Source organism: Pelecanus crispus, chromosome 14, assembly GCF_030463565.1.
Source record: "Pelecanus crispus isolate bPelCri1 chromosome 14, bPelCri1.pri, whole genome shotgun sequence".
Classification (NCBI taxonomy): Eukaryota; Metazoa; Chordata; class Aves; order Pelecaniformes; family Pelecanidae; genus Pelecanus; species Pelecanus crispus.
This window is the reverse complement of record NC_134656.1, coordinates 2,713,615-2,741,534: the sequence shown is the minus strand read 5'-3', so window position 1 is coordinate 2,741,534 and position 27,920 is coordinate 2,713,615. Positions and strand designations below refer to the sequence as shown.

The following is a 27,920-nucleotide window of genomic DNA, read 5'->3' as shown; positions in this document are numbered from 1 at the left end:
TGATGAGGTTGGTAAAATCTCCATATAGGGGCAATCAGAGTCTGGGGGCTGGCCTGCTTGGAAAATCAGAGTTGTTGATTATAACTTGGGTCATTTCTTTCATAACTCTAAGACCAAAAATGGGCTTTTGATGACTCTCTTCTTAAATGTCTCTTAACTAGGGGCTTTTTTAAGCACGTAGGCAAAGGTAAGAGCAGGACCCAGAGGGCAGCAGGATCTCTGCCTGGGCAGCAGCCCCTGCTGAAGGGGGACGCGATGCCGGGTCTGCAGGAGACCCTGGCACTGCCCAGAGCCGGCACCGCGGCTGTCAGGGTCACCCTGTCACAGCAGCAAAGCCTTTGCCCTTGGCTCTCTGGTGGCATAGGACAACTGTTTGGCCACGTGTCTAGGAGCGGGCTTTTTGGTTTGGACTTGGAATTGGCACTGGCCGCTATATTCTTGTGTTTGTTTCTTTGAAAGGAAGCCAAAGAAATTCTCATTTACAGCAACTGCACCACTCTGCTGCGCAGCCTGTGCTGCCTTCAGAAGTGGGATTTCTCCCTGGGATGGCAGTTACCCATCAATCCACTTTGCAAATCTTCCTTTTTGATAGAAATACATTATTGAAATAGTCTTTTGTTTTGGTTTTATCCACTCTCCCACCTCCAAAAAAAAGAACTTTTTTCCCCCTGTGCATCTCAGATGCAGCTTTATCTGTTTTAAAGCGTGGGTGTGCATGTGTTTGTATACACATGCGCATACAACAATACGTACACGCACGTACGCAAACAACATGCGCACGCTTTTGCAGCCAAAGTTGTGTTGTCCTTTTGTCTTGCAGGTTATGACAAAGATAAGCTGTGAACTTCAATCTGTACAGAATTTACAGTTCAGATGAACAGCAATGAAGAATATATAGAAATACAGTAGTTGTTAAGTATTTTCGGGCTGTGTGTGTTTGGTTTGTTCAGGTATTTTTTAAGTAACATTGCAGAAGCAATCTCACTTATTTTAGCTTCCTGGTAAAAATCTGTTTAAAGAAGCATTCGAACGCAGTGTATTTCTTAACAAAACAAGATCTTTGTTCTCCTCTTTTCCCAGTTATATTGAGTCACATCACAAACCAGGCATGTAACACTTGGGCGTCTGTTCAATGCACATACACTTATTACATGGAGTGAGACCTATCAGCATTTGGCATGTAGTATGCAATCCGTGTGCAGTATATGTGGATAGTGTGCCAAAGTGACACTAAGCAAGATAAATTTCATAAATACAATGTCTATACTGGAGAAACAGGAATATACTTTTAGTGTGTGGAGCATTGCTGTATAAGAACAGTGGCACCCACCTATACGAATTACTGATAAAAGAATAAAACATTTATAAGAATAATTTATTGACTCTCCTAAAGCATTTGATATACCGCGCAGCAACTGCAACTACGTTTAAAATCTGCTCTTGACTTAAAATAACAAAATCTCTGTCATTTATCAGTTATTTCTTGTTTTGCCTTGGTGTTCCTGAAAGTCTCAGGTTCTCTACCCTGTGCGTTAATCTTTTGAGAAAAAGTGAACAAACTGCAAATTTTAGGGCTAGGGTTTGGGTGGTGGGGAAGAGTAACCAACACAGAAGGGCCCCCATCCTGCCTGCTGACAAGAACACGGGCTATCTTCAGCTCCAGGGAAGATGCTGGACCAGCGTGAATAAGCCGGCAGGACAGAAAAGACCTGTCACCAGCTTTGATGACGTCTCCTCAGGTCAGCCGCAAGGCTGAGCATGTTGTCTACAGAGATGCTAAAGGACTGAGCCCTCTATATCCACACCTACAATAAACCCCTTTCATGAGCACCACTGTATACATGAAATACTGGCTCATGGCCACTGTGTTGGTCAGGTTTAAGGGACTACCATGAGATGCTGCTTCTACTTTTAACAGGAGGTGCCCATGGCATGCTAAAATAAGGAGGCATTTTCTCATCTTGGCTTGCAAGGCTTGCGCCTACCCTTTTTTGCGTGGAGTGGGAAGGAGAGAGCATCTCCCCAGGTCCATGGTCATCAGTGTCAAATGCAGCTGAAATTCCAGGGGAGGCTTCACCAGCAGTGTGACATTCAACCCTGATTTTGGGCCAGAACCATCCAAACTGGAGGTTTTGGCATGGCTGCTACCTGAAACCATTAACCCTGCCTTAAAATTATAGGCGTAGCTGCAGGTGAAATCTAGCCTGAGCTCGGCACTGGTTTGGAAAGCTTTGCGTTGCGGTTAGCTCAAGTTTCTCAGGACTAGGCAGATGCTGCTTGAACAATTCATCTGCAGCTGCAATTACAGGAGTTAGGAGAGGGCAAGATGCTTCCAGGTTCACTGGCAGCTTTGGAGATAGCACAGCTTGGGCCAGCTGCTTTCCATTTCTCCCCGTTATCAAGCTGGAGCCTGGCATGCAAAGCCACACGTGTGGACCGCTGAAGGGGACTGGGGGTCTCGAAAGCAGCTCCTGCTTCAGGGAGCAAAAGCAGCAACATTGTTAGAGTCTGTAAGCTCTTCTCTGAGACATTCAGCTTGACAAGAAAACCTGAACCTCATCCCTGTTTCACCACAATCAGCTAAAGCCAAGGGGACAAACCCTTACAGGGCGCTGTATCGAGGGGCAAAATAGACTCTGTCCCTGCGCTGAAAGGCTCCAGCAGAACAAACCAGGGATGTGTTGAGGCCACAGTGGCTCAATGAGGAAGCAAATAAATTGCCAATAAAAAGCAAAACTGTCATGCTAACAAAACATGAAGGCTCTCTGGTGCATCTAGTGATGCCAGGCCAAAAGCAAGTCTCAGAGCAGAGTTCTCGCATTACATCTTCACTTGTATATAGCCTGGACAAGGAAGGTGAGGACAGGGGACCAGTGTCAAACTAGATGACGGCAGCAGCGTGAAGAGATACAAGAGACTGCAAACACCAGCAAGGTGGGTCAATCCTGAAGGCCTCATGACAGTCATATTACAGCACGGAGAACAGTGGCAAAACATTTATGGAGATATGAAGGTAGCTCAGCGCCTCTCCGTAAGGAGAGTGAGAGATGCTTCCACAAGGAATGGATATGGCACAGCTGCAGGGTCCCCGAGACCCTCAAGGGCTGTAGACAAGGGTGGATGAAATTTCCAAAGAGGGCTTTCCAAAGTTTGGGAGTCTCATTCCCCCCTGCCCCTCGGGCTGGGCTGCAGGCAGACGCACATGCACACCAGAGCTGGATGCAGGCGAGAGAACCCTGTAGGAATTATAACAGAATATGGCAAGTCCCGCACATGTGGGTTCAAATGGCAACTCCTAAGTGAAGACCAAGCCTCCATCCTTGGCACTGCCTGCCTTGTTCTGCCTGCTCCTCCAAACCCTCAGGAAGGGGTATCTGAGATGCTTTTCTTCAGAGGCATCTGAATGGAAAGGAGGTTGTTATACACAGACAAACCAATTCGTATTTTTTCCTCCCCATGTACACGTTTCAAGGAACCACAGGTACAAATGTGGGGTTTTTTACCCCTAAGTTACAAGCAGTAGAAGTGGAGTTTGTGCATGCTGTATCAGAGGGATGGGGCAGTGATCAGTCGCAGCATGAAAGACACTTGGTATATCAGTGTTACCTACAGAAGCACCGCAGCACCCTATGTGATGGGTCACTGGGAGGACGGCCTCTCCCCAAAATGATGCTTTAGGCAATGTTACCTCATCAGATACTACAGCAATCTGGGAGTGCAGATACAGCTGGAGCGTCTTGCTGTCTACTTGTCTCAGGCTGCATGCAGTAGCAGGCAAAATTGCGAGTACGGTCCGTGAGATAGTCCGGAAAGCACATTCATACGTTAAAAAGGACCCGGCTGCTCCTCCTGCAGCAGCCGCTCCTTGCTGCTACCTAAATTATAAGCGTGATTAGTACTGTATCAAAAGGTGTGTAAGCCCTCTCCCTCTAGACACTAATATAAGGCAAGCAGTATTGTGTCACTGGGGCATCAAACACTAAGATATACTAAAGAAGATTCCTATGCGTTGTTATTATTATCCTTATTATTAAAAAAACCCCTAATGTTATTGTTAAAAACCCAACCAACCCACACCCTTGCTCTAAGCAGATTCTGCTCTGTGATGCAGAAAAGTCGGGGTGTTTGTGTGCTAAAAGCAAGAGTTTGCTTTTCCACCGCTGAGCAGCAGTGACCCGCGCGGGGCTCGGAGGGGGCTGCCGCCCGCACCCCCGTGTCACGGCCCTCCATGTCGCAGCCTCAATGTTACTTGCAGGTGAAGGAGCTTTTGTATCCGATTTCCTTGTTTCTGGTTCATGAAAAGGAAGCTGATGAAAACAGAAGATGCTGACCTATGACGGAGAGCGGGTGACAGAGGATGTGGGTACGTGGGCGTGGGTGGGAGGACCACGGGCGTGCTGGGAAGAAAGGGATGGAGGCTCAGGGCTCACTCAACCCGAGCGTTCACACGAGCGTGGACGGAGAAACAGAAATCCTTAGCCTGCTCCTGGGCTTTTTAACATTCCCAATAAAATACTCACTGCTAAGGGTCTTTATATGGGATAACTCTTGGGCAAATTCCTTAGGACTTTCAGTTTCTCTTTTAATACTTACATTTTGTTTTTAGCAGTAATGTTGCTGTGACCATAGTGGTCTGAGGATATAGGGGAATGAGGTTTGCAGTAGCTCCCTCTTGAGAAAAATATGAGTAAACATGTTTTTCTTTTCTCTTGGGTAACTGTTAGGAAGAGGAGCATTTGTATCTGAGGTGATGCTCTGGCTTCTCAGGTAGATTATACAAACCTGTTCTAAAAAGTCACATAATTTAAAATCCTAAAAATCAATTAAAAATGTAAAAATATACCTATTTATCTGTAAATAGCAATGACCCTGCAGAATTTATTTGGATCTATTACGCAGCATTTGAAACAAAATACATTTTTAGAAAACCTGATCTATCACATAGACTGTCTAAAGAAATATAATGGCTTTCTGAGCTGGACAAGAGGTTTGTTTTCAGTGAGTTCCTTGACATTTCTGTTTTAAAAATTACTAATAAGAAAATGAGTCAACAAGGAAATTCACATACAAAATCTGCACTTGAGTAACATTCCCAAATGTTGGGAAATTCAAGTTATGGCTAGTGCTCTGTTCCTATGTCTCGGGGTCACATTATGAAAGGCCACCTGCACAGAGATTGCAACATCTCCAGCCACATCTCCTATTTGGAGACATGAACTCGTGAGACAGCTTGAACTCATGCTTGGACTTGAAGCACCCGAAAACTGACTATGGCTTCAGGTCCCCGTCTCAGGGATTGCTCCATCCCGCAGGTGGGGCCATTTGCAGTATTTCTCTCCAGCCCTAGACCTAGATTCTGGAAAGAAAAAAAAAAAAAAAAAAAAAAAAAAAGTCCAAAAGTTTCTTGGAGACCAGATCCCAGGCTCTGGTCCAAGGCCACGGCTTCACATTCAGCACAGATGCACCTCGAAACCAGGCTCTGTGCACACAACCGCACGTGGGCATGGGCACCCCCGGAGCACTTCAAGATGGCCTGCTGGAAATTTGGCTTTCACATCGTCTTCAGCTCTCCTTGGTCTCCTCTGCCCACACTTGGCATTGTCTAAAACCTGCTTCTGTCCTCCAAAAAATACAGAACCAGACTTGGGAGGAACAGGGGAGCAAAGATCAGCCCGAGAGAGGCTCAGCAGAGGGCCAGTTTGCCTGTCCATCCTCTTTTAAAGGTCTTTATCATTGGGACTGCCTTATTAACAAAACAAAACAAATTTATTTTCTTGTAATCTAATGGTTAATACTTCTTGTGGGAGATCACCACCACGAGTCTGTGATACATGCATGTGGGAATTGAGGGATTAAAAGTGAAAACTTTGCAGGAAGTACTGGACTATGATTTAGGACAGGAATGAAATTATTTATGTCAATAAGCAACGAGCAGGCTCTGTTCTCATTTATGCAGGCATAAATCGTTTCATGGAGATAAGAAGCATTATTTGGAGTTAATTCTGGTGTAAGTTAACCCAAAAATCCAGGTCAAGCCTTTTTGCCTGGATGAATGAGAAGTGACAATTTATGGCATGGGTGTGGATGGAGGTGTGTGTCAGAATTTCTTAGGAATGATGCAACGGATAAAGGTGGAATATTTCTTACACCTTCCAAAAATATTATAATGTGAAATTTGTAGCAGCAAGACACAATCTGTGCTGCATGCATACAAAACCTGTTTTCTGTTATCAGTGACTGTGGGACAAATCCAACACCTTTTAAAGCTATAAGTCAGAAGATCTTTATAAACTCTGGTGTAGTAACTTACTCAGGACACACTGGCAGTATTTGATTTCAAGGGTGTAACATCATCTGGGCAGGAGAAAGGGATTTTGCAGTAAGAACTAGGAAATGGACATTCAAAATAGAGCCAATAGGGCTTCTAAATTAGGACATGATGAAAATTACATCCCGCAAAAATTGTGCCTTGAAGTCCTGTTGACTTTGCCTCCTAAATCAAAGACCAGCCGTGTACCTGTGCTGCAATAGGACCGTATGACATCGTCCTCATCCTTATCTGGAGTTTCTGCCTTTATATCATAACCTCCCGTGCCAAATTTCCAGCAGGCCTCAAAAAGTAAATGCAAACAAAGAAGATAACACATCTTTGTTATCTTTGACTTGGACAAAATCTGCAGTCAGCAGCTGGCAGGAGCAATGTTGACTTTTGCCTCACCCAGTGTAATTTCCGTTCTTGTGGTCACTAGAAAACACATGCCACCAAGTCTGATTGGGGACCTGCTGGCATTTCTTGCTCTACCAGAAGGCATCTCATTTTGCAGCATGCCGGCACAAATCTGCACAATTTGCAACCATTTTGCACCCAAAGGTTTCTCTGTATGGAAGTCAAGGGCATCACTGGGTTCACTTTGCACAAAGAAATCTGGACCCAAAAGGAGTTTGGGAGCACAAGCAGAGAGGGAAAAATTGCAGGAGGTAACAAAAAAATGGATCAAATGGGAAAGAAAGGAACTAGCATGGCTGGAATACCAGGTTGCCTCTAAGAAAAATGTTTTCCCCTCCTGAACGGTGAAAAATGGCAGGAAAAATTGTGCAGACTCTTTCCCCACTCCTCAATCCCATGTGAAGACCTGCGTGTTGGTCCTGAGCACTAGCAAAAGGATGGTTTTATTTCCTGTCTGCAAGCTCTCATACTGCACCCACATCTTCCCTAAGGCCAAAACAGTCCTGGGTCTCCCCCGGTTGCTGCCTCTGGTCAAGCAAACAGAAGGAATGAAAAAGGCTGTGATTCTCCCTTCACCCCAAGCAAGTCAATGTTCAGCCTCTCAAAGGCCACACAGAAATGAAGCTGTCACCTAAATATCTTTAACAGGCTCTTGATATGACACAGGCAAAATGTGGAGAGATGGGGTTTGAAATCACAGACACAGCCCCAGCAGAAAACGCACAGGATTTGGGCTGTAGATGCATGGGAGGGTTCAGAGGCGCAATACTGGCCATGGTGTCCCAGCCCCAAACATACTTTTCTTGATCCACCCCCTTGCAAAAAAACCCAACCAACCTATCCAGGTAAATGATCACTTTGTGACTTCGTTTTGGTCCCAAAAGAAACTGTGAGCATCGCTTCTCCCCCTGCCTTCCCCCAGCTGAACGTGCTGCTGAGGTTCCTGGTAACGACACAATGATCTTTCCAAGAAAAAGTACTTTAACAACAACAAAACAGGGCAGACTTGGATTGGCACAACTTGCGGGCAAGCACAGGTAAGAGGCTTCTGAAAGACCATGAAGAAACGAAGAAGCACGTCTTAACTCAACTTGAGGGATCCAAACAAAACCGAAGGATGTCCCGAGAACACGGGTGTGAGATTCTTGGCAGGGCAGAAGAAGAAAGGGAAGATTTTCACGGGGCATAGTGTGTGCAAAAGTGTTCAGGCACAATGCAAACTGTAAGAAAAGTGCCTGCTCTGACCAACAGGGCTTCAAAAGGGTGGAGCTCAGCACTTAACTCGCAGCACCGTGGGGACCACAGCACCTTGCGTATCCGCCCTCTCCCTTTGGCCTGGTGGCTGTCACTCCACAGCAGCATTGCTGGCCACGAGAATGGCCTCACCCCGTGGCAGCCCTCCAGAGGGGTTGCCTTTCGTTTGCCTTTGCTTCCAAAGCACCTCCAGGTCTGTGATCAACAGGAGGATAGATAATTAAATATAATACATGGTTTAAAACATAAAATTCCAGCCCCATAGTCTCTTGCCCTCCTTCTCTGTCTCATTTCTCTGCCCTCAGGGTTGTCTCTCTTCTTGCACTCAAGCTCATATTTCTGAGTTTTTCAGTTTCCTAAGATGGGATAATTTCCAAACCACTCTGGTTCAGAACGGTATCCTAACCTGTCCCACTTTGAGGCCATGTCTTCTGTTCATGCAAATATTCCAGCCACCTTCCCCCTCCTCCAGGGGCCTACGGAATGTTTCCATGTATTATACTGGAATTATGCCACCTTCCTGACTGCTAATGACGAACCACAGAGTAACAACCCCCCGTAATGACATGTGACCTGAAATCTAAGCCAGAAACAGACACGTGTTCACTCCGTGACTCCAAAACACCTAAAGGTGTAATCACCAGTGCCATGGCGTGGCAACTCCCACGTAACACTTGTCAGCCACCAGTTACTGTCACCTCCAAAAGCCCTGGCTGGGTGATTTATTCCTGCCCTGCACTTCTGAAGATTCCCAAGAAATGCAAATTGCCTACCCTGCACCGTGAAATAATTTCACCTAATGATCTTAGAAACAGAGTATGAAAGAAATCTGGACTTCACGGCTCCAGTTCGCTCACCACCGTGACCTCTTCCACAAATGCAGGCTCGGACCTGCTCATTCCACCCCCCAGAGTAAGCTGCAAGAAAGTATCCGCCAGCTAAGGATGTCCTAGAAGGAGGAAAACCTTAGCTGTCAATCTCCTTGAGAAGTTCGACGCGTGGACAGCTGGAGCGGGCAGCTGCCAGCGCTCAGACGTGGCTCAGCGGCTGTGAGAAGGCTTCACTGCCTGGGGGCTGACCAGCCCATGTCACTAAAGGGTCCCTCGCCCGTGGCCGACCTGGGAGGAGGACCGCAGGGCGTGCAGAGGTCAGAATCGGTGTCTGATTCCCCTTCTGCAATGTAGGGTCTGATTTTGGCCACGGCTGCATAGCAACCGTTGTTAAGGATGTCCAAATTCTCTTTGGACTGGGAGATGCTAAAGCCACTGAAAGAGCGCTCCAGTTCCTCGTGGTCTACTGAGGGGATGGAGATGGATGTGTCGCTGTCTCTCATGGCACTCTCGTGGTGTTTGGTTGTAATGTCTTCATTCCTCAGGTACTCTGCGCTCGCCCTGTGCCCACCGCTGTACGCTGACAAGGAGCGCTCATGGGAGGGCGGAGGTGGGATGCGGACCAGCGAGCCGGGGTCTCCAACGGGCGAGGAGCCGTGGCTTTGCCGCTGGTAGACCTGCTGCTGGCATGACGTTGAGGGCGGGCATGTGTTGGTCGGTGCTGGCGGGGCAGAGAAGTTCTTCTGACCCATGGAGCTGGTGGACCTGATGATCTTGATGATGCAGCCGTTCTTGTCAATGTGCTCCCTGCTGTCTTCGGGGCTGTGGTAGGGAGGTGCTGGGTCTGGTTCTTTGGACCCAAAATAAGCCTCCGTCTCCGTCGGTGGGATGCCCATCCGCTGCATGTAAATGTTCACCAGGAAGTCCAGCTTCTTCTCCATTGACTGAACCTGCAAAACACCACAGTTACAGCACTGTACACTGCCTGCAGGCTGAAGCAAATCAACATCCTTAGTACAAGCATCTTCCAGCCTACCTAGGCATGAGTGTGGGTCTGGGCTTCATAGATGACCTCTGTCTACACTGACCTACACCAAACTGAAACTTTTACTAAATATTTGTTGTCCTATTCTGAAAAAAACCTTAATTTTCCACCTTTTAATGGGGTTTTTCTTAAGCTCCTATAATCCGTTTGACGTGCACCAAATTCCAGGAAAGCTGGAGCACACTCACATCCTTCCAGTGGCTTCCAGCTCCTTACTGCATTTGGCACTTGCCTGGGCTCATATGGCCATGGGCATTTCTGAGCCTTATCCTCTAGGAAGATTTTCATCTTCGGTGAGGCCAGCAGCTACAGCAGCCAGGCTCATGGACTCATCTGAAACATGTCTAGTACGGTGGCAAAGAAACCAATGTGCCGTTTTCAAAAATAATGTAGACTTTTGGTAGACTCACCAAAAAAGAAAGTCTGTACTCACAGACTCCAAAGTGCCTGTTTTGAAAGGAGTACTTAGGCTCCTAAGACATTTAGTACCCTTTCACAACAGCTACCTTGTTTCTTTTTCAAAATATTCTTAGCTCTTACTTTTTTCTAAATGGTAATGTCCCACTGTGGAAAAATAAGGCAAGAAAAAACCAACACAATGCATGCAACACCCTCTGACAAGAACTCCCTCCTGACCCAGTATACCTGTTTTTCAACTTTTCCAAGCCTGCCCATCATGCTGGGGTCTTCAGGCAGCTCCCCCTCCGCTGGCCCTTTGGTCCGATCCTTGTCGGTCATGGAGGATCCTCTCCCAACGATCTGGTCAACTCTACCGGGATCAGAAAATCCCCCCACCCCCGGAAAAGGACCTGGAGTCAGCTGGAGGCAGCAGGCGAGGAGGGCTCCTCTTGTCGCGCCTCCGTGGGACAAAGCAACAGCCTCTCTCCCAACTAACACTCCAAATTACTCACAGACACGCAGTGGCACTGAAGTGTTAATTCAGATGCAAAATTCAGAGCAGTATTAGCAGAGTTTGAAATTATCCATTTCTGTTTACACAGATAAAACCTGGCACATTATGCACAGTAAATTTACCCACTGCAAAGAATTTCTTTAACTGGCTTTCTTCCAAATCAATTAACGTCTTATTCGTACCGAGAAATTATTATTTTGGGGGAAGATCAAGTTTTCTGTCTAGCATATGTCAATGGGATTTTTTTCAGTCTTTGCAGCAGTTTCCTCTCCTCTCCTCAATGCAAATGTAAACGTGTAATTCTCATGTCCACGAAAATGAGCCCGCTTGCCCTAAGATCCAGACAAACAGGTGTAGTTCTAACTGTTTTAGTGGAATTACATCAAGGCTGAATTTGGTCATAAACTCACCAAACATTACCAAATTGTCTCAACACTACTGCAGTTCATACCTGTATCATTAGATGTTTTCTGTTAGCAGGGCTCCAAGCCGGTAACAGCGGAGGACACTCCTGCCAAATCAGCAGCTAAAGCTACAGGGCATGTTGTTTGGCACTAACTTCTTTACACACGTTACATTTGCAACTCCTCGTTCCCATTCTAGAAATACCTGGGTTGATATACAGCTCCGTATACAGAGGAAGAAGGAGGGCAGAGCCAGTTTGGAACCTGGAAGCCAATTTTATTTGAGGCATCAAATTATAAATTTTCTAGAGAGTAAACACTGGAGCTTCTTGATCCCTCAAAAGTCAGGGGAGCAACTCAGTTTTGGAATAGCTTCTTAATGGCAGCCCAGTTCATAACCTAATTATACGCCAGGCAAACTTTACTCTTGCATAATGCACCAAAAGTAAGGGTGGCAGGGGAAAAGAAGGGTTAATTAATCTGACTGAAACCAAGTTGAGGTATCTTGAGCGGAAAACTCAAAATGCTTCTTACGCAGTTCTGCCGTGTGGGCCATGGGTCCATGCACCAGGAGGAGGAAAAGGAAGGAGCTGAACGCAGACAGACAGGGGAAAATGAACAAACAAACAAAAACCAAGGAAAAGAATGAGACGTGAGGCTATTTCCAACACAAGAGCCATCTGTTTTCTTTACATGTGACAGAGACTTAATACGTATGTTGGCTGTTGACATTAAGGGACAGATATCAGTGGGTACAGGCCAGCGTGGCTCCCTTGGCTTATATTAGAGCAACAGCAGTTTACAGCACCAGAAGATCTGGCTCAAAGACATGAAGTGGATAAGCACATCACACCAAAGACAGAAAATATAAGCCAACAATTATTTTAGAGCACACTTTTGATCCCAGAAGATACTTCATTTGGGCAGGGATGTGACAGAATCTGTTTTAAAAGTTCTGTTTAGAACGTTATGTTTGATCCTTTGCTTAGCAATATAAGCGCAGGAGTACAAGGAGCACCAAGTGCTATAATCACAAGCGTGAGGAATATGCATGCCTTACTTCCCTCTTGTAATGGGAGAAGCAAATTATTGACATGCACAGGAACTCCCCACAAGGGATGCAATTACTGACATGACATACAGCACAAGAAATCCTACAACAATGTTGTTACCATGTAAGCAAAGAGGTATTAAATTGGATACCTCAGGCTACCTTGGTTTGGAATCACAAGTCAAGGCGTAGTACAGCCACTGTACGAACTCCTCCCCTGTATGCACAAGCAAGTAGACTAGTAAAAAAATGAACACGCGTTTAAAGAGGCCCAAAGTCTAAACGCTACTGAATATTGCAGAAGGCCAAGAACAATCAGGGTGCTCTGTCCTTGTGTCCCATCTAGCACAGCACTAATAGCGAAATGTGTCCACTAATGGAAATGACGTGTCCTTCAACTGTTGCTGAGTAGAGCAGGGAGGCAGGACAGGCTGTAACAGAGAGGAAAACTGAACATCGCCATGCTATGGCATATCATAATAGCAGAGAGAGTCTTGTGTAACCCTATTTCTAATCTTGCAGAATTTGAGGAAGGACTTCTCTCTTCCATGTCCTTAAGAGAAAAACTAACCATTAAATGAACCTCACATGACCCATGTGAAGCACAGGAGGCCAGCTGGCACTTCACAGATAGAGTGCTCACTAGTATCATATAGAAGAGCACTGACTTCTTCCATCACCTTCAGGCTGGACACAACTTGCCTGTAGACCTGCTGTGATTTAAAAGCAGGACTGAAGCCCTTCACAGAGCTCACCCATAAAGCATTCAGAAGCCCTTGCCCATATACCATTGACACCAGCGCCTGGGAGAATTCCTGCTTGATTCATTGCCTTCGTGTCCATACTTTAACACAGTCCTGACTCCTGAGGTGGTCATCTTCCACAGCTCTGAGAAACCAGAGCCAGATCTCACGTTGGAGGCAGGGTCTGCACCGAGGATGGTGTGGTGGGCAGCTGTGGGCCACTGACTTCAGTGCAGAGAGGGGAGAAGAAGGTGAACCAAGTCCTTCTCTCTTGATGGGAGAAACCAGGCTCAAGGTCTCCCACCCCTTTACTTCCCATGGCAGAAGTTAGACCAAGGGAGAGTGCTCCTACCCTCAGCAAAGTGCAGAGATTTCACTCGTGCCTTATCTGATACAAGAGAAGAGAGGAAATCCCTCATGAGCTCCCAACCCACCTGTGCCTAGCTGAGCACTGCAAAGAACAGAAGGTCCTTTCCGCCGTTATAAAAGAGTTTGAGGATTTGTGCAAATTGGACAGCAAAGCTCAAAAGATGAAGAAGAGAGACCATATTCCACCTGTGCAGAGGGGGATAGTGTATGTTCCTACTGCGTGACAAGGGACCACAGATCTTCTGAGATGCCAAACCCCACTTCTGCACTACATCCCGTGGGGAGCCTTGTGCCTTTCCTTGGCTTATCTTGGCTGTGTTGAGGGAAGAATTCAGCTGAGGCTTTGGAAGAATCAGCCCCGTATCTTTCCCTTTGTGGCAGAAGAGGATTCAGAGATTTCTAACGATGCATGACAAACTGTGCCATCTGCTGTCCTTGATAGGCTCTGCTGAGTCTTAGTTTGGGAGGGAGAGAGAAAGGGGGTTGCTCTTTAAAGTGAACTTTTGATATCTTTCCTTCTTTCTAATGATACAAAAAAAATGTAAAGTCTTGCATCAGCCACAGTGCAGGTTTTCTCATGCTTCATTATGCTTCATGCTAACAGTGCATGCAAAGAGGTGTAATATATCACCCTCGGGCCAGAAGCAGACATCAAAAGGTCAAACGGCTCAAATGAGATAAAAATGAAGTGTTTGGGAATATATATTCAATTCTTTTCTTTTTTTCTTTATCTCTTTTAATTGTTTGTACACAATCCAGGCATTGAAGCCAAACCCCCTTCATCCATGTCACAGGACTGGCTACTTACCTCCTCATTTGGCAATAAAGTTTGCTCTAGACATTTTGACCAATATCCGTTGTCTAAAAATTACAGCTGAGGTTGCACCTATTCTATGTTAAATTAGCTGATTAAAGGAATTTAATCCAAATTGTCTGTGCGTACAGCACGGAGCAAACACCTTCAGCCAAACCACAGCCACGGACATCCACTAGTCGCCAGCTGCCTTTGCTGGGAGGTACTGCAGAAAACTTTTGGCTGAACAGAGCCCTTGTCACTAGAGCACCCCAATGCAATCCGCGGGGTTCAGACAGCTCATGGGACATCACTTGGTTTTGTTTCTCTTCCTTCACTGGCTGTTTCCTTATGATCTCGGCAGCATTTGGCTAACACAGGGGTGCGCAGGCTAAAAAGGAGAGGCTGCTGCAACCCATGGGGACCCCACAGCACGCGTCCCTATGGCATGGACCCATGTGGTGCCGAGACGATGAAGGCCACGGCAGCAGCACAGCCTGACCCAGAGTTTTTGGATTTGGGCTTGGGGCTGCTCAGAGGTCTGGTTCCCATCCATCAGGCACCTCGAGCACCTCGCAAGTCCCACTGGTGTCTGTGGGAGGATGCAGCTGCTGACAATTAAATACAGCATAAGCCTTGTAATGGGTGGGAGCAGAGATTTCAGCAGCCTTCTGGAGCCTCTCAGCCACAGCTCAATAAAGAAGAAATGAGAAAATTCAATTCATTAAAAAGGGAGCAATTATAAAAAAAAGTCTTAATGTCCCAGGAGCCTAGTGGGCATGTGTGAACAGATTTTAGTCTGGCCATCTGTATTAGAAACTGTAAAAACAAGGGGCGGGAAGAGTCATTAACGTTAAGCTGATATAGCAACAGACTTGGAGTGAATAACATAAATATCCCAGTTTGAGGCCTCCTCCCCTAATATCCATCAATCACATTTTCTGTGTATGAGGCACAAGCTTTCACATGAAAATCTTGCCTCTAGTGAAGGCTTGTTGCACACCTAACCTTACAGGCTAAATACAATAAAATCAATTTGAATATGTATTTTTACTTTAAAATCAAAATGTTGCTGCAAATAAGAAAGTTAGTTCATTTTTAAAGACCAGTTTTGGGCCTCATCATTTGGCAGGGAGGAGAAATGGGAAAAATGCTTTTCTGAGAGCATCTTTTTTCCAAGCATAAAGCCTGGGGCTTCTGGAAAACTCTCTGATTTTTTTAATCTTTGAGCTAGCTGAGTGGGAAAAAGTATGCTTTCGATATTTCTTTTACTCACATTCCTCTAGTGAAGATTACTCAGAGCAGCTTAAATAAAAATCAAGAGATTTGTCACGTATTAGCTCTTAGGGAGGGCAAGTATATTTAGAAAAAAACTATTTGAAGCTAAGCTTGCTGCATTTAAAAATCACCTACCATTTGTGCATGGAAAATGATTTTCTGGCAAATATTTATACTTGCCTTAGGCTCTAGTGGTCTCAATACAAGGTGAAAATAGAGCTCAGCTCATGACCCTGCTGTCCAGACCTCAGAATGCCCTCAAATGGGAACTTCAGTAAGAATATGGTCCTCACAGCATCAGCTTCAGGTACAGTTTTACCTAAGGAGAGAGCTTAATAAGAGCAATGAGAAAAATCTCGCTGCATGACTGAGGGCTGGGTTTGACTCCTGCTCTTCTTTTTGCTTGCAAAATCAGGATTTTTTTTTTTTTTTTTTTTTTTAATATGAGTCCCGTGGTTGTAATATTTTAACACAACTTTTTCCTTCGTGGTTGGTAGAGTTGCATCAGCAAGAAAAAGGGACCACTCTGTTCATCGGGTATGAAACACTTCATTCTTACTTTGCCCACTGAAGTAAAACCAATTTCATAGTGCAAAGAGCTGCAGAGGCTCCTTCGCTTGTGTGTGGAGTGTTTCGTGTTTTAGAAAGCAGATCATTTATATTGGCTTTGTGGGTAAATACTCCACCTTTCACATCGGAAGACAGCCTGATAAAATATGAGATTTTTAAAAAGATATAATTCTGCTTTCTAACGCCTAGAAGAAGACTGAAAATAGGAAATACGCTAGCTGAAGAAACTGATGGTTATTGATGACTCTATGAATGTCCCTTTTTTTTTTCTTTTGGCTTGCCTTGTATGAAAGCTCATTACTGAAAGTAAATCAGAGCATACCCAGGGTAGCAAGCCCTTCTCAGTCATGATTTAGCAAGTTGCACTGCTAAGTGATAAATGCCGTCATATAACTGGCATGAAAGGGGTTTGACATTAAGCAAATGAAAAATCCAGAAAAAGCGGCATTTTGGTGAATCCTAACCTAGGCGAGTATTGGGGAGATTCTTTGGAAGAATACATGGGTCCTTTGGTTGGATACTTCTTATGCCGGGGAGTTGAAGGGGGCGGGGGACCCACAATCATATCTATCCTGGCAAAGTAAATAAGAAAAAAGACACCAGCAAAATGCATAATGAAGCAACACGTAGAGAAAAGTTGGTCAGAAAAGTTGCAGAAAGAAACAACTGAAAAACAGAACGACAGAGAGAGAGAAAGAGAGAGAATTTGAAAATATATTCCGCTGGAAACAGAAGGCTCTCTCCTACCACGTGGTTCTTGATGAAAGCCAGAGTCTTACTCACCCCGGGGTAAGATTTGGAGATTTAGGCACCGCTGAAACATCATTAGGAGATCCCCCCACCCCAGATACAATAGGCAACATGCTTTACCCTCTGGAATATATTTGCATATGTGTAGCAATATCTCACTTGGATATGAAAAAACCCATATATTCATTCTCCTTTCAGTTCCAGTGCTAGATAACACATCCCCAGCTAGTTCAGAAAAGCATGAGCTGTTGGAGTCGGCGAGATATGCTGCAGGATTGTGTAACTCAATGAATGGGAGACATCCATGGTTGGCAAGGTGTCAGGATGAGACATGAGACAGTGTGAACACAACACTGAAAAGAGCGCATTACAGACACGGTGACAGAGGCATTAATGATTAAAGAGGAAAGTGCATGTAAACACCCCAGAAATTTGCTTGAATGCAGCTTTAATCCACCAAAGCCCTGGCTACGGGAGGTCACAACCAGCCCTGCCGAGCTGAGCTGGCACAGAGAACACAGTGCTTTGATTGCTGAAGGAAAGGGAATTAAAAATATCTGTTCTCCTCTGAGCTTCCCCATGACAGCCTCCCTGGGCTCCACCGTATGGGTGCACAGTACTTCTAGCTCCAGCTGGTCATGCTGCAACGTTGGCCATGGCCACCCCAGGCACACACCTTGTCTACAGGGTGCCCCTTCTAGCTGTACTAGGCAGGTGACCAGCCACAGGACTTCTTGGTGCCCATTTGGTTATGATGATGAGTGCTCCAAGGATTACCCCAAGGGGGTCTGCTCCTGTCACCATCACTGATCTCCTGCTCGGTGGGGACAGGGAAATGCAGTGAAGCTGCCTGGTAGCCCTGGATCCCAAATCTAGGTACTTCACAATTTTAAAGCAGATCCCAGTCCTCCTGACTTCCCTGCAATGGGGTGGATGGCAGCCCTAGCCTAGTCCAGCCTCAGCAACCTCAGATTTGCAGTCCCATGGGTACCACTAAGAGGAGAATTCAATTTGGTCTTTGAAAGCTGCTCAGTACAAGAAGGACATTGAGTTGCTGGAGTGTGTCCAGAGAAGGGCAATGAAGCTGGTGAAGGGTCTAGAGAACAAGTCTTATGAGGAGCAGCTGAGGGAACTGGGATTGTTTAGTCTGGAGAAGAGGAGGCTGAGGGGAGACCTTACCACACTCTACAACTACCTGAAAGGAGGTTGTAGTGAGGTGGGGGTTGGTCTCTTCTCCCAAGTAATTAGTGATAGGATGAGAGGAAATGGGCTCAAGCTACGCCAGGGGAGGTTTAGGTTGGATATTAGGAAAAATTTCTTCATGGAAAGGGTGGTCAAGCATTGGAACAGGCTGCCCAGAGAGGTGGTGGAGTCCCCATCCCTGGAAGTGTTCAAAAAACAGGCAGACATGGTACTTTGGGACACGGTTTAGTAGGCATTGTGGTGTTGGGTTGACGGTTGGACTGAAGATCTTAGAGGTCCTTTCCAACCTTAGTGATTCCTAGTTTTACTTTCATTAAAAAATAATCCAGCCACCAAGCCAGGAAACATGAAATTAATTATTGCTCTCCCCTTAATTGGTTTAGTGGTGGACTTGGCAGTGTTAGGTTAATGGTTGGACTTGATGATCTTAAAGGTCTTTTACAACCTAAACGATTCTGTGATTCTATAATTCCTTACCCCAAAAAACAGCCAACCAAACCACGCTGTCTTTGCAGCACATCACCTTGAAGGACTGGCAATAGGAGACTTGCACGGACAGTGAGGCAATCTGCCGCACCAGCTTGGGGTGCTAAAAACTCAGGTGCCTCATCTGGAGCCAGTGGAGATGACAACCCCAATGGTTCACTACCCACTGTGGAGGCAGCCTGGAGGCCTCACATTTCAGGTCATCAAAGTTAGGAAATATAAATCCCCTCCTCCTCTTCCCTCTCCAGATTCAGCTACACATCTTGGATCTATAATGATAGAATTCGTACTGAACGGGGGTGAGAGGCTCAAAGAGAGGAAATTCTTCAGGATATTTTAGTCTCCATCGCAAGGGAGAATTTACCTTCTGGCTGCATATCTAGAAATGGTAAATGCACAGCAACACTGAGAAAGTTACCTCCGCTGCTTGAACATCAAAAATAGCAGAGTTGAAATGGTCTCTGAGATATTAACAGGAGACGAGAGATTCCTCTTTTACCTAAGACAATTTTCCTATTCCATTCCTGGGGTTCATGTTAGCTGTTTGCATACCCAAACACATTTTTTTGCACATTCGCTGACTCTGCCGGGGACCTAGATATGTTTGAAATTAAAGGAAAACTTCCTCAACGGCTTCCAGAGGAAGCTGGGCTGCCGTAGCTATGGAGGGAAATACTTTCATTCTCCAAGTGTAAAAGTAAATGGTATATTATTTTGACTGGAGATAGCCTATGGCCAAGCCCTGACTCTGTTCTGGGTGTCCTTTGAGCTCAGCAGAACTGTGGCTTCTGCTGAGCCAACACAGCCAGGGGGGTGTTGAGTTTTGGGGTCTGGCTTTCAACGTGGGACATCAGGGCTAACTGAGCAGTGGTCAGACAAAAAGATTTAGCTCAGATCCTCTGTTCAGGGGACCAAATTCATCTGTGCTTTTTTGCAGGAGAAATAATTGGGTGATCGTAGCAGAACATGAAATTTTAAATGCCCTTCTCGGTTCCATTTGTCCCGTTTTCACATTTCTTCCCCTATTAAAGCTAACTCACCTCCCCCTAAAATTTGAGCACAGAGGCTGAAAGGCAGCTCGGCTAAACCACACCTACGTTAGTGGGCTTGGATGAGAAATCCCCATCTGCAGGTATTTTTGGCAGACTGTGTCATCTGAGGAGGGATTCCTCCTAAAACAGCTTAGGGGCCCCATCAGCTGGAGAAGCCGCTACTTCCTTGCTGCCCCTCTGCCCGTAGCAGCACTCTCACAACCAGCACACCAGATTTTATCTTGTCTCGCTTCCAGAAAGGTACCAAATTAGCCACATTAACCTTAAGACTGGGGCACCAAACCTTTGCTGACCTACCAGGAGGACCACAGAGATACGCACCTGCCTTACCTATGGGATACACTATAATGACAGAAACTCCCAAAGTAAAGTAGGATGAGCTGTGATTTTAGGGTGTATGTCCTGGGGTGGGCACTAAGGCGGTTTTAGTGGCATACCACCACCATTTGCACTCCCTGTCCTGCTCATCCTTGCAGGTTCCAGCCACAAGCATTGATGTTTTCCTTGAGGCTTTCGCTTAGGAAGAAAAAGAGTAAGTTGTAGCTGCAAAGGAAAGCGTCTCTGTCCTGGCAATACCTCCACAATGAACAAAAAACAGTGAAAAAGTGAAGCAAAGAGAGGGGTCTCTTGCCTGGCCTGAAGGTTTTTAATCCGGGAGAGCATATCCAGGTGACCGGCTGAATACTGCTCAATGACATCCATCACATCGTAGGGCCGAAGGCTCTCCTTAAACTTGCGCTTGGAGACGAGGAATCTCATAATGCTGCAGGAGGTGGAGAGGAAAGGCAAAATATAGTTCCTGGGCTGCAGCCTGACCTGCTTAGTGGCAGATAAAAAACACCGCAGGGAGCTGCTTTGGAAGGAAAATGGAATAAATCCCAACGCTGTGGGTTTGGGATAGAATGTGGCAAGAGGAGAGGGGACGGGGATTGCCGGGGCTCGTGGCTGAAGCCCTGTCTGTGACAGGGGGTCCCCGATGTCCCTTGGACTATCAGCTGTGCGAGTGTCCTCTCTGTACCGCTTTTATAAATGTCAGCATTAAATCTCAAAACTGGTGAGAACAATCATTTGGATGCATCCCTGCAGGGGATCTTCCTGTTTCTCCATTTATTCCTTCCCTCAGCAAAAATTTCCCTTTCTGGCAGAATTTTCCGTAAAGGAGGGCAAGTCACCCAGGGGAAAACCAGCCTGCAGCACAGACATTTCAGCATTTGCCACCTCGGCTTGGACTTTAAATTTCTTTTTTTTTTTCCCTATTATTTATTTTTCCGGTCTACTTCCCCCCTCTCCCTTTCTTACCACACTGCCCTGATGCTGACTTTCAGTCCTGGTGTCAAATCTTCCGTCACAAACTCGCAGTTGCAGCTTTTGTTCTCATCAGGAATGTCTTCTCCGGGGAGGCTTGCCTCTGGGTTTGGGAGAGGGAGGAATAAAGACAATGCGTTACTATTTCCCATGCTGGTGCCACGCGAGAAAAGGCAACCCGGATCACAAACAGCAATCCCAGGGGGAAGCACCAGAGATATCTTTGCTGAGCATCCCGATGGGAGCATTTCCCAAGACCTGTTATGGTGACATCCAGCAATGCCAACTGCAGCTCTCATCCATCTCTAGATGCCTGACTCTTCCTCCTTTCCCCATCCCTGCATACATAAATATACATATATCATCGTGGGTGTCAGCAGAGGTTTTCTTATCTCTTCTCATACTCCAAGCTAAAGGACTGGAAGGGGAAGGAGACCTTTGTAAGCACCCTGGCTTGCAGCTCTGCCCTTCTTAGGCGGGGAGGGAGAGGACGTTGAGGCTGGACAAGGATTTGGGGTCCGGCACGGTGCCCCAAGCCCTCACCTTCTGAGTTTTGCCGCGAGGCTGCTCCCTTGATGCGGAAAGCTTGCCGGGCTCGGCTGCGGTCTCCGAAGCTCCAGCTCTTGGGCACTTTGCTTGGGCTGTCCTCGATGCTCTGGTCAGCGCTGGGGGACCTCCGGATGCCCTGAGCCTGTGGAGAGCCTTTCCCTTTGGTGCCAGCACCGCGGGGACTGGAGAAGACACGATCTTTCAAACTGACCTTCTGACTGTTCAGAGAAACACGTTGAAACAAAGACAAAAAGGAGACAGCAGGAGGAGTCATTCTGGAAACCACGCAGTCCTTCCCCACCAGCCATTAGAAACCAAGAGCACTTCCAAGCAGCAGTGAGATGTAGTTTTGCTGTTGGCTTTTTTTTTTTTTTAAAGTTTTTTTTTTTTTTTTTTAAGAAAGCATTGTAGAAATGTTTCCGCCATAATGAGTGAAATGGGAATGATTATTAAGAGAGAGAAAATAATGAGGACTTAAACAGAAGCCCCTCATGGGATGCCAGGGCTGGCGGGACAGAATGACGTTAAACAATGAGGTTATGATTCCTTAAATCACTGATCGGCTCCGATCACGAGCAAGGAAGCTTTTCTTTCACAACTGCCTTCCAAAACCCTGTATCTAATAAGAGAATACCACTAAAGAAATCCTTTATCTTAAACTTTTAACTTTCTTGGAAACACTTCACTTCTGGTGCTCGGACCTGTCCTTTCCCTGTCTTCAGCTCCTGTATTTCCTCCCTCTTAAAACACAATCTGCCCCTTTTAAATATTCCAAAGAGTTCCTCTTTTTCCTGTCATATATTTCAATACTTAAATATGAACACTTAAATGTGCAACTCCTTTGTATCCTATAGATTCAATCTAAGAGCCAGCTAACACCTGCAGGTCTGCTACGGGTGTCATAAACATGCAGAGCAAAATTTTACAACTTCAGAATATGGCGTTTTATTGTTGTTTTTCTATTAGAATCCCATTTCTTCAAAACCTTGTAATTATGGTTTGAAAAGAAGACCTCTCTAGAAACAGAGGTGATCTCACTGAGAAATAGTCTGCTGACCCAGCTCTAATTATTTTCCAAATTCTGAAATTTGTAATTAAAAACTTTCACCCAAATGAAGAAGACGAATTTTCACATGAAAATTGCAAAACAAAAAGATTTTGTGAATCTTTATAAAAAGGCAAACTTTATAAAGACAGCATTGGGGAAAACAAACTGCAAATAGTTTTGGATAATTTGATATTTTCTGAATAGCAGTTGATTATTAAAATACACTAATAGAGGTTAGACAACCAGTGCAAGGCACTTGCACATATAGCCAATATTTTATCAAATCTGGTAAATCAAAACTGAATAAAAACACAGATTTAATTCCCAATAATCCGTACCACTGCAGTAGCCACTTATCGTTTTGCTACAAATGCTGACTCAATTTGCAGGAAGCACATTGCAGGAATTTTGATTTCCACATCAAATTTCCAGGTCACCAACCAAAGACCTGGGGTTTTTTTCTGTCTCTCAGCAAGGCCACCCTAAACCTCAGAGCCAAACAGTCCTCCTTTGCCTTCAAAACTGGCACGAGGTTCTTCAATCAGAACTTAGCTCCTGATATTTGAAGCGAAGCAAAATGCAGCTCCCTTTTCCCCAGCCGTATCAGCGGTACTGTGCTGACGGGAACAGACATTGGTTTTTGTCAGTAAAGGAAGACGACGTGACTCAAAGACACACAGGGAGCAGATTTGTCGAGTAAGAAGGTGCTATTTTTACAAAGTCACTTTACATTGCGAGACGTCGAACATTTACAGGGAGAGAAAGGTGCTTAGGCAGCATTTTCTGGAGTTGCACAGCGTGGTCCCGAGGAGGCACCGCTGCCCTGATGCAACGCCCAAGGAACGGGGAGAGCAGCTCCGGGGCTGCAGAGCAGGGTTACCTGTGGCCACTGGCTGGGCAACAATTTCAAGTTGAAATGTACATTTGAGAGAAAATAAAATTTGTTCGCGACCAAGTTAGAAAAGGCAGAATTAATCCAATTAATGATGCATTTTGAATTCAGCGAAACTGCATAGGTAAGTACTGGAAATTTCATTGCCGGTGTGCTGCCCACCTGCAGAGCCTGTCTGAAAGCCATGGACCAACAGACGTTCAGCGTAGCTGAAAATCAGATCAGAGGTACAAATCCACACAGGAATCTAGGAACAAGCATGTGCCTAAATACCTTTCTGGACGTAAGCCTTAGTCACTAATGCTACCCAAATCATCGTACATAATGAGCCAAAGTTTTAAAAGCAATTCTTCTGTGTTTCTTGAATTAGAAACCAGACTGAAATTTTATTTGTCATTTGGTCCTCAATAGGCCAATTAGACTTTTTTTTTCTTCATTTTAGTTGATTTTACAGAATAATATTCCTGGAATCTACTGCATTTCAGTAGCACTAATACTTTGAACTACCTGGTCTTTTTTAAAAATAAGTTTTATATAAATGAATCAGCAACACACCAACATTCAGAATTCAAAGCAATCTCTTTGTGCCTCATCTTCTGCAGAGTTGCTCCCATCATTGATCTCAGTGTGAAACCAGTTGCCTATCACTGAGTAAAGCAGGGCCTTTTCTTTGGGGCCCCTTTTCCATTCCCACAATAAATGTGCTGCAAACATTTGCAAGAATCACAAAAGGCAAAAAAGAAAGCGTTGAACTCGGTGAGGAATATGAGCAAAGAGTTTCAAGACTGATCACATGAGGTGCAACGCTTTTATACATTAAAAAGTCTCATAGAAATTTGATGAACAATAAAGATCTGGGTGGGTTTTGCTCCTGAGTACTCACTACCCAGGAAAAAACCCAACACCTGATGTAACTTCTTTGTTTTAACACAGATGACACGAGACAACATGAACAATTAATTGGATTTTTCCTTCTGCCATGCAATTCTCTCATTGGAAATGACACCTGGAATCACATGCAAGTACAATCCCTGCAGAGGAGGATGCTGTTGGGGTCTGCAGGAGCTGGTAGGAAAGAGTCCAAAAGAAATATAAACATATAGAGAGATATATGTTGTCAGCTAATCCAAGATCATGTTCACGTTCAATCAGAAAGTCATGCAGAGTGACGCAGAGTGTCTCAGAGAAGTGGTATTTAGAAGTCACTCAAGCAGATGGTAAATGAGCCTTCATTCGGTGGAAAGTGTATGTGTTGGTGACATGAACGTGAGGAAAGCAGTAATCCAGCCACACACGACAACATGAACTGAAGCTTGCAATCGTGACAGTGCCCTGCTCGTTCCAGGGGGAAGGGAAGGGAAAGGAAAGAAAACTGTGGCTTTGCAACCAGAGACAAAGATTATGGGAAGCCGTAACAGCGTAATAGGGCATGCTTTAGCTCCTAGATCTTCAGTTGGCACCTAATAAAAACGTATTCGATAACAAAAAAATTATAATGTTTCCAGGCTGACTTCAGGGAAGGTTTACAAAATTTTCAGCTTTTGACTTGAATTTAACAAAGGATGGAAACTGAGTTGACTTTTTCTCTGCTGCCATCAGAAAACAAGATCCCATGCTGGAAGAACATGTAAGGACCGATCCATGGTCCCACAGCTGATGGAAAGATGCTCACGGCTTTAGTGGGCTTTGCATTTAGGTTCATTTAGGTCCAACAGCCCAGCGCTCAGCAGCAAAATGCATGAGAACTAACCTTCAAATGAGCTGCCATCAGCCTCCTTAGGATGCTGGGGGTTTGAGCTCCCGTTTGAAACCCTCTGGTTTGGGGTTCCTTCCACAGCCCTCTATAGTACTACATCAGCACTTTTAAAAAAATCTCATCACATTAGCAGTAATTTTGGATCAATAAAAAGTATCACCTGTAACTTCTTGTCACTGATTTTAAACTACACTTGAGCAATAGTTTCATTTTCTCCTTTCATTCTGGAGGCAGCAAACGTTAGCCAAGTTGAGTTAGACTAACATGGACTCCAATCTATCTCTGCATACGAACTCAACCAGTAACGGTGCTCATTCTTCTGAAAAGCTATGGCCAGGAGAAAGAGGCTATCTTCTGCTGGGAAATGAGGCTGATTTTTTAATCCAGAGTTTGTGCTGAGCTCGTGGCATATGAGAACAGCTTGTTAAAACCAGGCAGGAGTGCCAGGAGTGAATGATAGCCTTTGTGGCTATGACTGGGCTCCAGTCTGGTCACAGGTGTGAGTAAGAGGCAGAAACCAATTACTGGAGACACGAAGGAAAGGAAAATACATCTGTGTGTGCAACACTTGCCATGATTAGAGCAGAAACCAAGAGAGGACCAGGCTCAAGCCTGGCTAGCCTCCAGTAATTTCAGAAAAGCCATTGCAAAGGTCAGTTCAGCCCAGAAAACGGAGTTTCTAGAAGCAGAGCAACCTGGGCATAAGGAAAACAAAAGGTCAGCCAATGATCAATGTCATGGTGAATAATCCCTCTCCTCTTCCTTGTCCACAACCACGGTGTTAGACTTGGGTTGAAGGGAGTCACTGAAATCAATAATAGGAAAGAAAAGATTTGCACCGTCCCCGCAGCCACCATGTCAACCTGGCTGAGCATGGGGCCTCGGGTGGGTGAGGGGACACTGGAGCCAGACATGTCTTTAACTGTGGCCTTTGGTATTTTGCAGCATTGTGTTATACTGTCACCCCTCTCTCAGAATCATAGAATTTCTCACGTTGGAAGGGACCCACAAGGATCATCAAGTCCAACTCCCTGCTCCTCGCAGGACTACCCAAAAGTAAACCATATGAGTCTTCCTAACACACAGCTTTTTTTCCCCAAACTGATGTTGAGCACTGTCAAACACCACATCACACATATCCTGCATCTTCTAGCAATCTTTTGCCAGTTGCCAGCTCAGCTGTTTTGCATTGCAGGAGCAAAGTAAAACAGCTAGATTGCATTTTCGAGCTGGCTAATTATTCCTAAACAAGACTTTAAGAAACACGCTACACCCAGACCTGCAGGCCAGTCAAGGGCTCTGCAAGCACCTTTCCTTCACTGGTGTGTGTGCCATTTCTTCCCACTGCCAGGTCTCTGTGGTGCCTTCATCTCTCTGAGTAGATGCCAGGGAAGTCTCTTACAAAGCAGAATATGATAGACTTGCTAATCTGGCTCGGTATAGTTACACTACTGCCTAAAAATGCATGCATTTTGCATTTATTGACTAGAGATCATTGGTTTAGTACATTAAGAAACCACAGCTTCTAAGGAGTTTGCCATTAATTTACCTACATTGAGTTTTCCATGATTGCCTCATCGCTCACTGTTATTTCGTTATATGCATCCTAGACGAAGGCTTTTAGCGCTCAGCCTTAGATGCATCAAAGTGCTGGCATCTGCCCCTAGGAGTTTGTGCAGTGGGGGATTGCGGGCAGGCAGCCCAAGGGTCCAGGAAAACAAGATATTTGAATTATTTTTATGTCCCTTCACAGTTAACCTATAGGTTTACTAAAGCACAGTGTGTGTAACACTACATTCAGGATGGATGTAGGTAACAAAGATGCCCTTGTAGCTACTCCAAAGTTCAAGACTCCTTTTTGGCTGGAAGAACCACAGTCTGTAATCCTCCTTCTCAGGGTCTCCAATGGATTAAGAAGATCTTGAGATAATAATTTGTTTCATCCTCCCTTTCCCTTGCAGAACTCAAGATGGGGGAGATGAAATGAGGACCACAGTGGGAAGGAATTCAGTAGAAAACAGAAAAAACTATACTGGCTTTACCAATTAAAAATTCATGCCTAGGAAGACATGCAAGGAAGACACTAAGATCAGAGTGGCTGATTTTCCAGAAAACAGAACTGGACATGGACAGGTGAGAGGACAGCACTATGAATATCACCGCTTGTTTTAATCTCTGCCAAAAGCAACCTCAACGTTAAGCAATCGAAAGGAGCCTTTCTCTGGGGAGGAGTCCCTGCCTGTACTACGCCTCCGCCTCTGAGGATAAAACAACCTCACCTGGCAAGTGGAAACACTATAAAAGTAACAGTATTTTTTTTCAGTTACGACTATTGACCAAATCTTTGCTATTTGGAAATGTATTGAAATGCTGCCTGTGCAACTGACGATCACCCAATATTTAAACCAGTTCTTTCAAGGGTAAACTTCAAGGAAGGCCACTGTACCGTCAAAACACGTGGAGGAGGCTAGCTCAAAGACTCAGGCCTTTTCTCCAGGTACAGGGGATTTCCTACCGTGGAGAACTGCTTATTATGAAATCTAGATCATGCCCCCTTCCTCTTTGTTACCCATTCAGAGATGGGATTTACCACGCTACTTCTGAGCTTCTGGTACACGCAAGTCTCAGGCATGACTCTTAGCCTCTAGTCTGACAGATAATAAAAATAGCCAGCAGGGAAAAAAATAGCAAGAAAAGAAAAGATACAAGTTGGAACAATTAATGGAGAAAATCAGAGATACATATACTTTTAAAACTGTAGTTTTATACTTTTAAAACTGTAGTTTGTTGGCTTTCTGAGGGAGACAGAGACTGGTGATTTTGAGAATTAAAACGGACTCCAAAAAAGAGCATGCAAAAATCCGATTTCACAGACATGCGGCATCACTCAGTGCCCTGCCAC

The 27,920-nt window shown here is 45.2% G+C and overlaps 1 protein-coding gene across 6 annotated transcripts in view; it reads right to left on the bottom strand.

Moving 5' to 3' along the window:
• Positions 1 to 9,041: 9,041 nt before the first annotated feature.
• The window catches only part of KCNQ2 (potassium voltage-gated channel subfamily Q member 2), a 68,232-nt gene continuing 49,353 nt past the window's right edge, over positions 9,042 to 27,920 (bottom strand). For 3 of the 6 annotated variants that reach the window (XM_075720957.1, XM_075720958.1, XM_075720959.1), the window contains 5 exons: positions 21,317 to 21,540; positions 20,768 to 20,876; positions 20,100 to 20,231; positions 10,502 to 10,625; positions 9,042 to 9,761 (listed from right to left, as the gene is read on the bottom strand). In XM_075720957.1, coding sequence (XP_075577072.1) covers positions 9,042 to 9,761; positions 10,502 to 10,625; positions 20,100 to 20,231; positions 20,768 to 20,876; positions 21,317 to 21,540 — 1,309 coding nt within the window. Of the gene's footprint in view, positions 9,762 to 10,501; positions 10,626 to 16,441; positions 16,550 to 20,099; positions 20,232 to 20,767; positions 20,877 to 21,316; positions 21,541 to 27,920 lie in introns of all 6 variants that reach the window. The other 3 variants (XM_075720954.1, XM_075720955.1, XM_075720960.1) reach the window with 2 other exon arrangements.